The sequence below is a fragment of the Macrosteles quadrilineatus genome, unplaced genomic scaffold, assembly GCF_028750875.1.
Source record: "Macrosteles quadrilineatus isolate MER2022 unplaced genomic scaffold, UCM_ALF_1.0 Scaffold_1__1_contigs__length_201487025, whole genome shotgun sequence".
NCBI classification, from domain to species: domain Eukaryota; kingdom Metazoa; phylum Arthropoda; class Insecta; order Hemiptera; family Cicadellidae; genus Macrosteles; species Macrosteles quadrilineatus.
Window position 1 is genome coordinate 126,819,422 of NW_026542594.1, and position 15,737 is coordinate 126,835,158.

The window sequence follows — 15,737 nt, forward strand, 5'->3', positions numbered from 1 at the left end:
TTTGATATTTTAAGATGAATCAAGATGTTTTTTCCCCTAACATAGGTCTCTGCTATCTTAACATACATACCAAGTTTCATAAAGATCGGTTGGAGAACTTCAAAGATAAAAATGTTTATAAAAAAAATACGAAAGGCGGATATCTGGTTAACGAAGCGATTTTGTAAATAATATTCTTGATTTTCTCTTTATTTTGACCCAAGGAATCACTACGTAAATTATGTACCCAACTTTTTTGAACACCCTGTATATTCTGCTCTGTTACAATGGGTGTCCTTTTATAAGTGTTTAAGATTCACTTATAAAATAATAGTACATGTAGACACTCAGCCCTGGGTGAAGGTTTAAGAGGTTTGTGTATGTATGATGTCTGGCACCAAGTACTTTCTTGTCGACGATTTCTTTCTGTCGCATTTAAGGATACGTTATCCGGCTGAAGTGGTATTCTCTGGTTTTAACGTGAAATATTACGATTATTTGGCAATAGTTTCTTCTCGTAAAACAGCTATTAGAAAAGAGAAAGAATATTGTTTATTGTTATTTGCCAGCTGAGCTGTTTGATATAATTATATACGTCCGTCACAGTTCTTACTTGTTTCTAAGTGGATGACCCGGATTTTGGATTCTATTAACCCATAATTAAAATCTTTTATGGCTTGACAGTAGACCAGTTGATAGTAGTTGTCGTCCACTTCAAGGATAAGTCAAAATGGTGGAACCTACACCATGCTCTGGTCAAACCTGTGACGAAATTGTTTGTTTTTGGTCTGGGGTTCTGGTACATGTTCATTTAAACATATTTGACATTAAAACCTCCACAGAAGGTAAAAGCGTCACAACTAAGGCAAATTAAAAAAATAATCATATCACCAGCTGGAGTGCAGTTAAAGTAGATGGAACCTTACCTTGCCGCGTAGTACTCGAAGAATGCGACAAAAATCTCCAAAGATCTGGATACGGCAGCCCACATATTTTATCATGTTGTGACCACTTCAAAATATCGTCACAAAAGAGACACTTATGTACTTACAAAAATATTTCTAACACATACTACGTAAAAACACTTAACAAGCGAATGTCAATATGTGGAACAGGCACACTCGTGGCTTAGGTCCGACATGGATCACATTTTAATAGTCTTGGAAGGACCTAAAGTGGTAAGATCGATGTTTTAGAGGAAAGGAAACTTTCCTGAAAGTTATATATACAGTGCTAATAGTGAGCACAAATGGTGATTTGGGAATTTCGCTACGACACTTCGTATTCTTGATATGGTAAAAATATAACCACAACAAGATACAATCTTTATGAACGAAGCAAGTAATTAATTGTTACTGGGCTCTTCATATATCCGCTTGAATTTGCCATATCTTAATCTAAAACTTATCAAGTTAGCTCTTCGAAATACTTGGGAACAAGTGACACCAAGTAAGAATTAACTGTTATATGAAATATTCACATTTCCATATTTCACAAGTTGAAAAAAGTTCCAGATCGCCAGATCCAAAAAGCGTACACACATTCACACACATTCACAAGCCACACACTCCTCCGTAGATGCATTTTTGAGGCACTGAATAGAACTTCATCTATGCTGATAGTATGAATAGTACTCAAACTATATGGATAGCTGAAGTATACAGGGTGTTATTTTTACGCAACCAAAATATTACAAGTACTATGACAAGTACTGTGAAGCACTGTTTAAGGAGAAAACAAGCTTATATGTTGGTATCCCGGTTTTATTTATTTCATTGCCGATCAGCTGATATGCATTTTTATGACTGTGCAGTTATCATTGAAGTTTAGTTTTATTGGGAAATTATTGTAAATGACACTCAACGTGGTATTTTTACAAGCTCAAATAGAGTATGTACTGTAGATTTAAGTTTTTTGTTTGCTGCGGAACAGGTTTTCATAAATTTGTGAATATCAATAATAGTTGATTAATAAGATACTGGAACCACACCTGGAAACTTAATTTCAAACCTTTTTTGGCATATAACCAATGAGTTACTTTTAAAGCTGGGTTTTCCTAGACGCGGAGTCGGCCAGCGGAGAGCGGACAACGGAGAGCGGACTCAGCTTGTCTTAGGTAATTTAATGTTACTGTTTTCCTAGCAGCGGAGCGGAATGCCATGTTAATTTCAATTCCGCTCTCCGTTGTCCGCTCTCCGCTGGCCGACTCCGCGTCTAGGAAAACCCAGCTTAATGCATTCTTCTTACTTTTACTTTTTGAGCTTGAGGAATCCTGAAGTTGAGTCTTATTTACAATAAATGTTCAATAACACCTCATAAATAATATTTATTGATTTTACCCAAAAAATCCCAGTGTTAAGACGATTTTATAGGTTCTACTTCTTCCAAGGGAGGTTTGTCCTATATAATGTGTATTTTTTCAATAAAGACAATTCAAGTAAGGCTTTCTTGCCTTACAGTCCATAAAACTCTAATCGCAGCTTAAATAAAATTCCTGTAGAATGTCAATAGTACTGACCTCCTACTAATAACACGAAATTGTAGTTAATTTTTGAACTCGTAATTAATTCGAAGGATCGGTGTCGGAAGTAAAATCCGTCGTCATTTTCAATCTTTGTATTATAATTATTAAAACTGCGAACAAGTTTAGTGCTGCTTATTATGATAGATAGCCAAGAGTGGCGTGTAAAATGAATAACTCGACTGGAAGATACTACTTCGAGGTATTGTGAGTACTTTTGATGAACATTTTTAGTAATAGATCAAATATCTAGCATTCATAGACGATTGAGGTGTCAACTAATGAAAACACACTGGCTCTCTAACCTAGACTTTGACTTTAGGGTGAAGTAAAACAAATCAATAGAACTTGTTGAGCTCCTCTCATCCCCTTACAACGTACTTGAACGCAACTGTTTCTACCTCATTCGGGTCTCTAATTGACACGATAATCATTAGGAACAAGCGAGAAATGCGAGATACAAATACTGAAAAACTGATGATTTCTGTATTTAACAACAAATACCAAGTAATTTCTCAATACAAATTAAGCCTTTGGCATTTATATGGTAGGCATATTAGCCAATGCGTGACAATCAACAAGTACATGGGCCATACAAATGATAGTGACGGCCATTGCTAGCAATGGTCAATGTAATGGAAGTGGGATAGATGAACAAGGTACCCAAATTGAGCATCGATAGTACTAACTATAAATGAACTTTCAACATTTACATGAGGCATACATACAATGCTTTTGTTACAGGTAGAGGACTACAAAAAGTGCATATAAAATAGTGCCCCTTACAAAAAAGGTTAAAAAAGTAATGGGATGATTCAATATCGCAAAACCTATTATTATGGGATTATCGGGCATAGTCGATAGTATAGATCTCTTATTATAAAAATCAATAATATTGGCCGTTTAAAATTTTAACATATCACCTGTCTCCTGTTTGAGAACTACAAATAAATACAAGTTAAGTGATAACTGATAGGCACCTTCACCATAATGTACCTACAATTTAACATCATACTGCCACTAATTGTTGATAGTTTGTGACAAGCGATATTAGAGGTTGCTATACGGAAAGTAAATAAAAGAAACGTCTTATAACACTTAAAACATATTTTTACGCTTATACTGTTACTCACAAGACTTTAAATATACAAAAAAGATCGCCTATTGGGTTTGATGATGATTGGAGTGTCCAATAGAAATCGATCACCACTTACCATCTTTTTTGTATATTTACCGTCTTGTGAGTAACAGTATAAGCTTAAATATACGTTTTAAGTGTTATAAGACGTTTCTTTTTTTACTTTCCGTAAATTTAATAACACGTACAATGCTGATCAAAAAGCTATTGAGGTTGCTATAGTAATAACAAAGTTCTTTACTCTTGATATAATAGTGAAAAAACGTAATCAAAAGTAAAGTTTTGCTTCAACTATAAATACAAACTGCTATGAAAAACCTTTATCACCAAATTAGGTGAGGCATGGTTATGGACAGAATAATAAAAACTTATCCAAAAATGATCAATTCATAAACAATACAAGTTTATGATTATCACGTCATATTGTATACTAAATATCAGTTCAATTTCTGGCCAGTTTTGTAAGATGGGAATTTAGGTTTAATTAAGGTCACACAAATCACAAAACACATGTTCGTCACAATAAGGTGATTCAAGAAACAGATAAGCCATTACGAGACTGGCCATATGGCTTTAATATGGGTATTGGGTGAATTTGCTACGATTTTTATTAGCCAAAACAGCTGTTCAGTCAAATAATACAATACATTCTCTTTGTTTAAAACCATCAATAGCTTGTATCCATTTCAAGTCATGACGTGGTGCTTATAGACGTTCGTAGTGATAATGGCTATTTTTAACAGGATTCATGATCGATGAAATACACTTATTGTAATGTTAGCTATGCGTGAAAGTTATTATATCATTTTTAATGCATTGTTAAAACGTAATAATGCAATGCAAAGAGGCAGAGTTAATTATACAGATAATGTGTTTTATAACTATTTTGTAGTGGAGGAAAAGGCATAAAAAGTAATTTTTACTCAACACTGACCTCAGTATTTGTAACTTAAGTTGCTTGAATAGTTGTTTAAGTTTTGCTAAACAATGGATTCATAACTACTGATAGGATCTGTAAAATTATTTGAGTTTGGTTGTAAGCTATTTTTATCGCAATAACCAGTGAGTATAATGTGGTTGGTGAATCAATAACCAACTGCTTAAACAATCATAACAGCACTTATAATATATTTAACATGTGAAGGTGCACTGATGGATGGTTGAAGATCAATAACGAACTTGCTGGACACTGTAATCAACTATTGTAAGCAGTAAAATATTAAGCATGTGACGGTAATTTCACTGATGGTTAGTTGAAGATCAATAACTAACTTGCTGGACACTGTAATCAGCTGTTGTAAGCTGTAAGATATTTAGCATGTGATGGTAATTTCACTGATGGTTAGTTAAAGATCAATGACTAACTTGCTGGACACTGTTATCAGCTGTAAGACATTTAACATGTGAAGGTGCACTGATGGTTAGTTGAAGATCAATAACTAACTTGCTGGACACTGTTATCAGCTGTTGTAAGCTGTAAGACATTTAACATGTGAAGGTGCACTGATGGTTAGTTGAAGATCAATAACTAACTTGCTGGACACTGTAATAAGCTATTGTGAGCTGTAAGATATTTAGCATGTGATGGTAATTTCACTGATGGTTAGTTGAAGATCAATAACTAACTTGCTGGACACTGTAATCAGCTGTTGTAAGCTGTAAGATATTTAGCATGTGATGGTAATTTCACTGATGGTTAGTTAAAGATCAATGACTAACTTGCTGGACACTGTTATCAGCTGTAAGACATTTAACATGTGAAGGTGCACTGATGGTTAGTTGAAGATCAATAACTAACTTGCTGGACACTGTTATCAGCTGTTGTAAGCTGTAAGACATTTAACATGTGAAGGTGCACTGATGGTTAGTTGAAGATCAATAACTAACTTGCTGGACACTGTAATAAGCTATTGTGAGCTGTAAGATATTTAGCATGTGATGGTAATTTCACTGATGGTTAGTTGAAGATCAATAACTAACTTGCTGGACACTGTAATCAGCTGTTGTAAGCTGTAAGATATTTAGCATGTGATGGTAATTTCACTGATGGTTAGTTCAAGATCAATGACTAACTTGCTGGACACTGTTATCAGCTGTTGTAAGCTGTAAGACATTTAACATGTGAAGGTGCACTGATGGTTAGTTGAAGATCAATAACTAACTTGCTGGACACTGTAATAAGCTATTGTGAGCTGTAAGATATTTAGCATGTGATGGTAATTTCACTGATGGTTAGTTTGTAACGAGTCATTTTTCCTAGGGGGGTATATTTTTGCTATTTGGCCGCGCACCGATTGTTGAGGTGAGCGAGCGGCGGCAGCGAGGCTAGCGAGCGCCCTTTAACCCGGCTTATCAGTGCCGATAAGCCTGGGATATCCTAGATCTTCAGGACAGTATAGGACGGACATTCTAGTGGTGGATCCCGGACAGTGAAGAAGGCAGTGTTGGTGTCCTGTGTAAACGGCTGGCGTACGTTGGAGGTACAGAGTGTACGTGGTGTGATCGCGCCGAGTGTTGGTGTAAGTTGGGTACAGACGGTACAGACCCACTGTTGGTGAGTGGACGACGTTCCTTACACTTTGGTTTAAGATTTGATTTAATATTAATCTTTCACTTTATTGCGAGAGTTAGAGTTGTAACCGTGCTGGTCAAAGCCTGACGGTAGTTAGGACTTATATTAGTCAGGAATAATATTTAAGTGTATTCCTGACGGTTCTGGGCAGGTGCTTGAGCGCAAATAATATAATTTATTGACTGTAGTAGTTATTATTTTGCGTTATACCTAGAGTTAGTTATATTACTTATAACTCTGAGGCCCGACAAACCTAGGCTGCACGATTTAGCGTGCGTAGTTGGAAGCACGAGGCCAGTAGGCTAGTAGCTAGTTTTATTAGCTTATTAACAGAAGCCCAGCTAAGTAACATAAAGTTGGTAGTAGCAGTAGCAGTAGTAGGGTTGTTATTGTTTATTCATTTGATTATTTTAATTTAACCTGAACAGCTTGTTTGGTAGTCCAACACGTTATCTCGGTAGCTTGGGTAGCGGAGTACCGGCTATCAGATAATATATTTATCTAGTGTTTGGAACGTATTTACTATTTATTTATCTGCTACTAAGTAGCTCAATATTTTAATAGTGCAATTGCCATTTAATTTTGCTTGTTTGGCTTGGTATTTATTGAGACCAGCTACTAGTGGTGTAGTTACTCTATCTATAGTGTACTTTTATATTATTATGTGGTACGATTATTGAGTGAACTGTTTGATTCTTAGCTTGGGCATTAGAGTTGTGTATTGGATTATAGTGGCCTAGTAGACCCCGCCTGGTGATAACACGCGTTGTGGTTTTTATTGGCAAGTCGTCGTGTAACTCACCGTGTTTTAGGCACTCTGGGCTTAACTATTGGATAGTTAGGACGAAGCCCGAGTTGCGTAGTCAGCAACGACCCCCTAGGAGTGTGGAGAATCGGCGTAGGCCTGGTAGTGATTATTGCACGTTTGTTTTGGTGACTTGTTTTTGACTTGTTCACACTGCCCGTGTATGAGCCAGTCCTATACCGGTTAGACCCGGCTTTTGGCCTAGTGGTTTCCCTGACCTTATCGCAGACCCTGGAATTTTACCCAGCCATCGTAGGCTGAGCTATCCCCGGCAAACGGTTGCGACTGACTGCACTTTTAATATTATTTTCCCAGTGCAGAAAATTTCGTCGCAAGTTGAAGATCAATAACTAACTTGCTGGACACTGTTATCAGCTGTTGTAAGCTGTAAGATATTTAGCATGTGATGGTAATTTCACTGATGGTTAGTTAAAGATCAATGACTAACTTGCTGGACACTGTTATCAGCTGTAAGACATTTAACATGTGAAGGTGCACTGATGGTTAGTTAAAGATCAATAACTAACTTGCTGGACACTGTTATCAGCTGTTGTAAGCTGTAAGACATTTAACATGTGAAGGTGCACTGATGGTTAGTTAAAGATCAATGACTAACTTGCTGGACACTGTTATCAGCTGTAAGACATTTAACATGTGAAGGTGCACTGATTGTTAGTTGAAGATCAATAACTAACTTGCTGGACACTGTAATAAGCTATTGTGAGCTGTAAGATATTTAGCATGTGACGGTAATTTCACTGATGTTTAGTTGAAGATCAATAACTAACTTGCTGGACTCTGTAATAAGCTATTGTGAGCTGTAAGATATTTAGCATGTGACGGTAATTTCACTGATGGTTAGTTGAAGATCAATAACTAACTTGCTGGACACTGTAATCAGCTATTGTGAGCTGTAAGATATTAAGCATGTAATGGTCATTTCACTGATGGTTAGTTGAAGATCAATAACTAACTGGCTGGACACTGTTATCAGCTATTGTAAGCTGTAAGACATTTAATATGTGAAGGTGTACTGATGGTTAGTTGAAGATCAATAACCAACCTGCTAAACACTGTTATCAGCTATTGTAAGCTGTAAGATATTTAGCATGTGATGGTCATTGTAGAAGTTTGGGCCAGATCAATAGGTATCTTGTTGAGAATGTTTATCTTCCCATAAGTTGTTTATCAAGTAGTGGTCAATTTCATGATGATTGGGTGGCACACCAATAAATAACCTAAATGTTAAACGATGTTTTTATAACTTTGAGTTATATGAATTTTGTTTATAGTAATAATAGTAGTTTGGTGTAAGGTTGATGACTGACATATAGTCCTAGTTACTGGAAATTTTTAGATATTTCTTTTTTAGTAAAGCTTGGGTGACGGTAACTGACACAAATACTGTTTTCAAGTCATGTTTATGAAGTATGAGGTTATGTGAAAAAATCAAACGAAATTGTCATACAACTGAACTCTAATTTTGAGAATTTCTATTAAATAGCTTTCACTAATATTGATCATCCAATTTGGAGGGATCTAAAAATTGTGCTAACTATTTAGTTACGACCAGTCGTCAGTATAATTAACCTTTAAATCAATTGTTTTATTAATCAAAGTTAACATTTATTTATTTATCACCATAACCCAAACTTGAATGTCGAGGGCAAAATTTCCTCTTTTTAAGCTCGAAAGTCTTTTCGAGTTACAGTAGTAAATTCAACATATATAGACAATTTATTTTTTTAAGAAAACTATGTTGTAAATGTTGCCAAGCCAAGCGTCCCATGCAAGTAGTTGCGTTACACATAGACCAGTAGAACAAACATAAATGCATAATTGCACATAAATCTGGTATTGATCAGATACAACAGGAACTGCAGATATAGCTTAAAATAACGAAGCCGATGAACAGATTTCATAAATTGAAAAGCAGCTTCCTGAAAGTTTGCGGAGAAGATATTTTGTTCTGTCATGTGGTACTAAATGGTTGATTCATTCAATATTGAAGAATGGGATTATGTAAGTTAAGAACGTAAATTCACAGTTGGCGTGACCGAAGCTAGGAGCGGAGGCGTGGAGGCCACAGCTGATCGATAACACTTGTTGAATTTCACTTGTTCGCTTCTGGCGACCTCTCGCATCAGGTCATCGGTCACCCGTCGTGTACGTAGTACGTGGTAAATGGTTTGCAGTTTTAAGTAACGGTCTTTTTTGTTACTATAACTAAAAATTAAAGGTTTTTCACGGGTTATTTTAAATTTTACAAATAACCATTATACTAGACAGCTTTCGCTGTGATTTTCTTCAAATTTATTTTCAAACGAGTTTTTATGGTTATGGTGCCGTAATTTAGAACAAAAAAATAAACCTTCTCAGGCATGATAAATTTATAATAATATATTTAAAGAACCATGCTAAAGTTTGCGAATTTGGTGGGCACACGTATTCATTCAGTCGTGCATTTTTACACTTGCCATTTTTATGCTGACGAATTATATTTTATACATCTATTAGAGAAATAAAAAAGACGGAGATACTAGAAAATAGTTTTAACGTGGAAAGCTGACGCAGAGAAAATTACATGAACACTATGAACAAACGATTGAAATATATCGCATTATACAACAGATACGATTTCAAGTGAAAATTGGACTCCTTTCTCTTTAGACTCGATCCATTTTGCACAATGTTGCCTAAGCGATTTATTGTAAACTCAAATAACTTTAAAATTTTAACAGGAAGTACTTTCAGACTAACCTAACTCCACTTTATGTAGAAAATATAAAAACTTACCAGCAAAATTGTTAATCTATATATGTGAATATATGTGTGCTATATATGTGAATTAAGATCAACAGTTATGTAGGCCTATAAACTCTGTACACACGTATAAAACTTGTATTACAAGCTGTAAACTGGCCATAAATTAACAGTTATATTCTTTCGAATAGAAAAACATTGATAAACAATTTTATTTTGCATGTGTGCATGTATCTCTTGTCTATTAAGGACAAAATCATTGTTTGGAGGAATTTGCGGCATTTTAAAGCAAAATTATAGTTCCTGTTACACAATTTAAGGTACTTACGTATTATACGGAGGCCACCCTTACACAACGCGCTGCGGCGGTTAGGTTTGGTCATCATGAAGCTTTTATGACTTGTCTGGTTCGATTCATAACGAAAGTAGGAAAGTCCTACAAACATATTTATAATAGACCAACCTAACCTAACCACCGCAGCGCGCTGTAAAATAAGTGGCCTCCGTATAATACGTAAGTACCAAATTTAAATTTAAAATCACAAGCTTCTTGGGTTTAATTTTTAACTGAATAATACTCACAAGGATTCAAGTTTTTCATAAAGGTTATAAACACCATGTACATGGTGTATCTCCCAACTCATATGTTATTGTTTTTACCCTAAAACTGTTCTATAAGCACTAGATATTGTAATGTTACTGAGCTACTTTATAAAGATATCCTCGAGTGGATATCCTCCGGATTGCGTTAAAGGTGTAGGTGTTCCTTTTGATTTATGTGTTTTGATTTTCATTCCCATTTTCTGATCACATCTATATCGTATCTTACTACACCTCACTACCCAAACCACTTCCACAGACTCACTCTCTTCTTCGACGGTTCTTCTTTCAAGAAGAAAAAATTTCTGGTAAAATATAAAATTTTATTATTTTCCTTTTTCACAAAGTAAATTTACTTCTCCAAGCAAGAGGGGGATCAAATCAGATAACAACTCAGCACAATCGTTCATTTGTATTTTTGTTTTAAACCTAAAATAAAGGTTTATTCTTTGCTCAAGCCTACAAAAAGGCTCTAGTTATGTCGAATATGTTATTGCATTATGACCATGGAATTCCAAATAATCTAGAGTGTAAAATTTAAATGTTCAATTTTTGGAATAAATAATTGCTGTACTATTCTATCTTTTAAAGCGTTTAAACCCTTCCATATTCCCTTCAAAAGCTGAAATATTGGTTGCTACTGTAATTATATATTTTCATTAAATACAAAAAGCACGTACCTTTCAAAACATTTCTCGACTCCATAAGCCTAGACTAGTAAGAGTTCAGACACAATCTCCATAAAAGCGCATGGATCTAAAAATGCAAATATTATGCTAATATAAGCTAATTATGACTCTATTCTAATAAGTTTATATGTTACAGACAAATTATATAGTCAGACATTCCGTACAGTGACGAAAATAAACCAGGCAAAGTATGAAATAGAGCCTATTATAGTTTATTATCACTCATTATTATAGATCAACATTGCCTAGTCATTGTATAAATTCCTGTTGGTACTGCAAGAAAAGTATAAAATACACTGTTATAGGAATTTTGTTAGACATTTGTAGGCATCAATTTATCAAATCCAAAATAAATTATCCTAACCTTACCTAACCATATAAAATTTGTTTCACTATTCTTAAGGATTCTTTTAGACCTTTGATTTCGTTTTTGGCATTAGCCAATCTAATCTTAAATTGACTAAAGTTAACCAACCTAACCTAGCCATACAGTAAATAAATCAATACTGTTAAATAAATGATTTTTTAAACAACTATATTTATTTTATACTTTGCCTGACATACCTACAGACTTTCATACAACGCCTAGGTATTATACACAATGCCTAGTCAAAAAACGCATATAATCCTATCGTTATTATTCTATTCAATACTTTGCTTAAAAGCTTCAGGCATTGAACGGAATGCCTAAACTATATACTTGCCTGTAATATATATATACATTATAAAAAACGTTTTTTAATTGTAAGAAACTAAGTATGGCACTGGCATACTTAATTTAAAATCATATCCAAGTATTTTTCTCTAAATATATTTACATGTATTATAGCTTTCTTGTAAATTTTGAATTTTTTGCCCATTACAGAGAGTAAGATTTAAATAGTTGTATGCACATCAACCTCCGTGTATACAATAAACAGGTGTTCACATTTACGAATGGAAAAGTTGAACGTGGTTCCGTCGGACTTCTCACTAATGTCATTTCTGAGAAACCATTGATTCCATTTAATAACTAATTATTGACCTACATAGTTCCTGCATCTAATATTTGAATAATATTAGGGTTAGGAAAGATTTAAGGAATCGGATACCAAGTTCGGGTTGAGTTTTGTGAGTCTCTCCATTTTCTGCATCAACAGTGACAAAGTGTCAGGGTAGCAGAACGTTCTTTTCTTATATATGGATCCAATATGCAAGTAAAATTGTCCATTTGTCGGGACCGTACCTCATCCTACTCTATCAAGATGCTAGAATGTTGGAAAATTACCAGATCAACACTTCACTTTAGGATAATTAGAATACCTATAGCTAAACAATCTGGTTTACACAGACTAAAATCACTCACACTTTTTTTTTTGTTTAATTAGAGTGCAAAACTGTTAAACCTGTAAAAACTGTAATAAAATGTCCTGGTTCCAAGTCCAAGTGACATTTCTTAAAAATATTTCTCCACAAGTCATTCGCTTATAGACCACCTCAACCCTTACTTTGATCCATAAGTTACAATATATGTCATTAATATTTCCTTTTGGTGTAGGGATGGCAGTTTAATGAATGAGGCACATTAAGTATATTTATTTTTAAGGAAATTTTAAGATTTATCCAGCATTTACTAGGAGTATTTGCTAAACTCATCTGATGGTGGAGTCATCTCCAAGTATTCGAGTTACTAAGGAATTAATAACGAATTTGATTAATAACGCAAACCGTTAACAAATATTTTGTGTTGTATTTTTTTAATCTATCACAAGGACGATTGATGAATGTGTACATTTTAGGATAATAAAACAGATAAATGAATAAGCAACAGAAAACCGTAAAAAAAGTAAATGGAAATTATATAAAGAATTTATTTGAAACATTTGAGCCTAGCGGTGTTTTAAATTTAAGAGCTTGTCACATGAGAATTTACTTCCAAACAAAAGATACTACATCCAACTTACAGGACTTGCTCTTTTGGTTTTGACTCTTACTCGATACAATGCACAGCTCCGAGATAGAGACTTAAATATTGATGGGGAAAGATGGGGAAAGAATTCCATCAAGTCACGTTAGGAACCCAGATACCTTATTCTTTCTTTTCCACCATGAGAGGTACGGATTGTATCTCAATGAGCTTCAGCTAGGCGGGCTTAAAGGTGGTGGTCTCCCTCGGAAATGAGCAGTGCTTATCCCATCTTTCCCTCCCAGAATTCCTTCCGTCCGAAGTATCCTGAATTAAACCCTAATGCTTTCTAATAAATCCTACTTTCATTCAACCCTTATCTAATTAAAGCCCTACTTAGAATGAAGTGATGACACTGTCGTTAGAACTAGATACTCTATCACTACGATGAGCTGTTCTCCGCCTTAGTTAACTATATAGTAATTCAATAACTGGTTCAAAGCCAGCGGTGCCCTCCCTAATGTGTTGTAACGATATTATTGTCTAAGTGCTCGGAGCTCTGGCTGATCTATATTTTTGCACTTTAAAGTGAACTTATGTGGAAATCAAATGTGAACAAGTTGAATGCAAATGTAAGCTAATGTGTTATCTTGATTGAAACTGTCTGGTTACATAACAGAAACATTTCCTCTTCAGTAAGTTTTCAGTATGCATAGGGTTTTATGAGGAAGATGAAGATAAGACGAAAGCTCTACGATTCTCAGTCAATCGACCGTTTAAAATATAATTAGATTCAATAATACTAATGATTGAAACAATAAAATGTTTGCACTAAATCTATACAAATGCCACTATATCATTTTGTATTTTTTTTGCTATTTCTTTTTTATGAATTCCAGTTTTCGTTGATTGTATAAACTGTGTATAAAATTCCCTCCTGATATTTGAATTTTAATATTTTTAATTACTGGAAACATTTCGTCTTATTACTTGAAATCAAGTGTGGTATTCTATAGAACATTTAAACATCTCTACTGCCTCCTACTGAACAATTTGTGAAAAATTACATATTAAGAGTAACACTTTTAGTATTTACAAGACCACTGCTAGATATTGTGGAAAAATACATTATGTGCAAATATTTAGCATGAAAGATTTGTACATTGAATTATGGACAATTACAGGATCAAAATTGATTATATATTTAAATTGATTGAAAATTGATATTTATATTTATGAGTTACAGGATCATAAATATAAATAGTACCTAATCAAAAGATTAAAAGTCATCTCTTGGTTTGGATTAATAGTAAGCCTAATTGATTTCATCTTAAAAATTTATGCCACATAATTAAATCCATATTAGCATAAATAAACATTTTATATCGATAGTGTATCCAGTTAAAATTTTAATTCGACAAAATATGACTGCATACATTAAGCGTATTTTCTTGTCCCAGTTTCAACATGTTTGCATACTGTGTAGCATTTGTAGCATGGCGATGGGACTGTCACAAGCTGTTCAGAAACAAAAACTGATGTCAAAGTCATTACTGAGCTGGTTATGTCCCCGAGCCAAGCACAAACCCGGGAAGCTCTCATTGGAATTGGGGGGAAATTAACAAAGAAGCATCATTAGCACGACCGGTAAAATTATACAGTTCTTTGTGCATTTTTGTTGATTACTGGAGTAGTAAGAAGGAGCTGGGTAGAATATTAACCGATTGTGTTATTGATCTGGTCATCAACTGGTAACTAAAATCTGTTAAAATAGGTTTTATTATAAAAAAATTAGTAAGAAAATGAAAAAAAATGTAGATGAACTTTTTATAGGCAAATACTGTTTTTATTTATTCCTTTTGACAGATTTTCACTGTGTTTGAAAAACGATTATGTTTTCAACGAAAGTTTCAAATTATAATCTTTTCTTGATTTTTATCACGAAAAACAATAATATGCAATTGAAAATAAACCAACGTAGCTTATGCAATTGTAATCATTAGAATGCCCTATAAAACTGTATGTGAATCCGTTAATTACATTTCACTTAGTATGAACATTTGGAAAGTATAGGAATAAGCTAAAAATGGGTTTCGGTTGATATTAATTAGTCGAATGCAAGATCAATTGTATTTTGTGTTGATAAACGCCATTGTAAGTAAGGAAGTCATACACATAATCAAATACGCTAATTGCTTGGTCAATTGTATAAAGAGTTATATTTAGATGCTCTAATAACTATATTCAATATTTATAATCAAACAATGATATTTGAATGTAGAATCACTGAAACATAATAACTTTTCAATATAACTCTTGTCCAAAAGATACACGACATTTGCTTGTGTCCTGTCAAATATAGTTGATTGGATTAGTGAAACAGTGTGGTCTGGGGTTTGAGAGCGTAATAAAATTGATTAACACATTCCATGGAGGATTCCTATTTGCTTCAAAACACTGGGTAATATTATTTGTTTCCTCAAGAAACACATTTATACATATATCTCTTCATTCTTATACAACGGATCACCTTAGTTCAAACGATATGTTTGTTGCCATAAAATAATATTTTGTTTTGCTTTGCCAACATCGATGTGGTTTTCAACCAATACATTTGTTATTTATTTTATCTACAGGTACTGTTCAACATGAAACAAAATCTCCTGCTGATCCAAACAACATAGAGTAAGTTTACCTCATGGGTAAATTAGATTTATGATCACTAGTATAACATTTAAGATTTAGTAAATCTTTAAATCTAGAGTTCAAATAGCAATAAATGGTC

At 34.0% G+C, this 15,737-nt stretch overlaps 1 protein-coding gene across 9 annotated transcripts in view; it reads right to left on the reverse strand.

Annotated features, from left to right (window-relative positions):
- LOC128984528 (synaptotagmin-7-like) overlaps nucleotides 1–15,737 on the reverse strand; it is an 831,102-nt gene that overhangs the window by 111,983 nt on the left and 703,382 nt on the right. For 2 of the 9 annotated variants that reach the window (XM_054403908.1, XM_054403889.1), the window contains exon 2: nucleotides 906–1,149. The exons of the other annotated variants lie outside the window; for them this stretch is intronic. In XM_054403908.1, coding sequence (XP_054259883.1) covers nucleotides 906–970 — 65 coding nt within the window. In that variant the 5' untranslated portion in view covers nucleotides 971–1,149. The remainder of the gene's footprint in view (nucleotides 1–905; nucleotides 1,150–15,737) is intronic. 9 annotated transcript variants of the gene reach the window in all.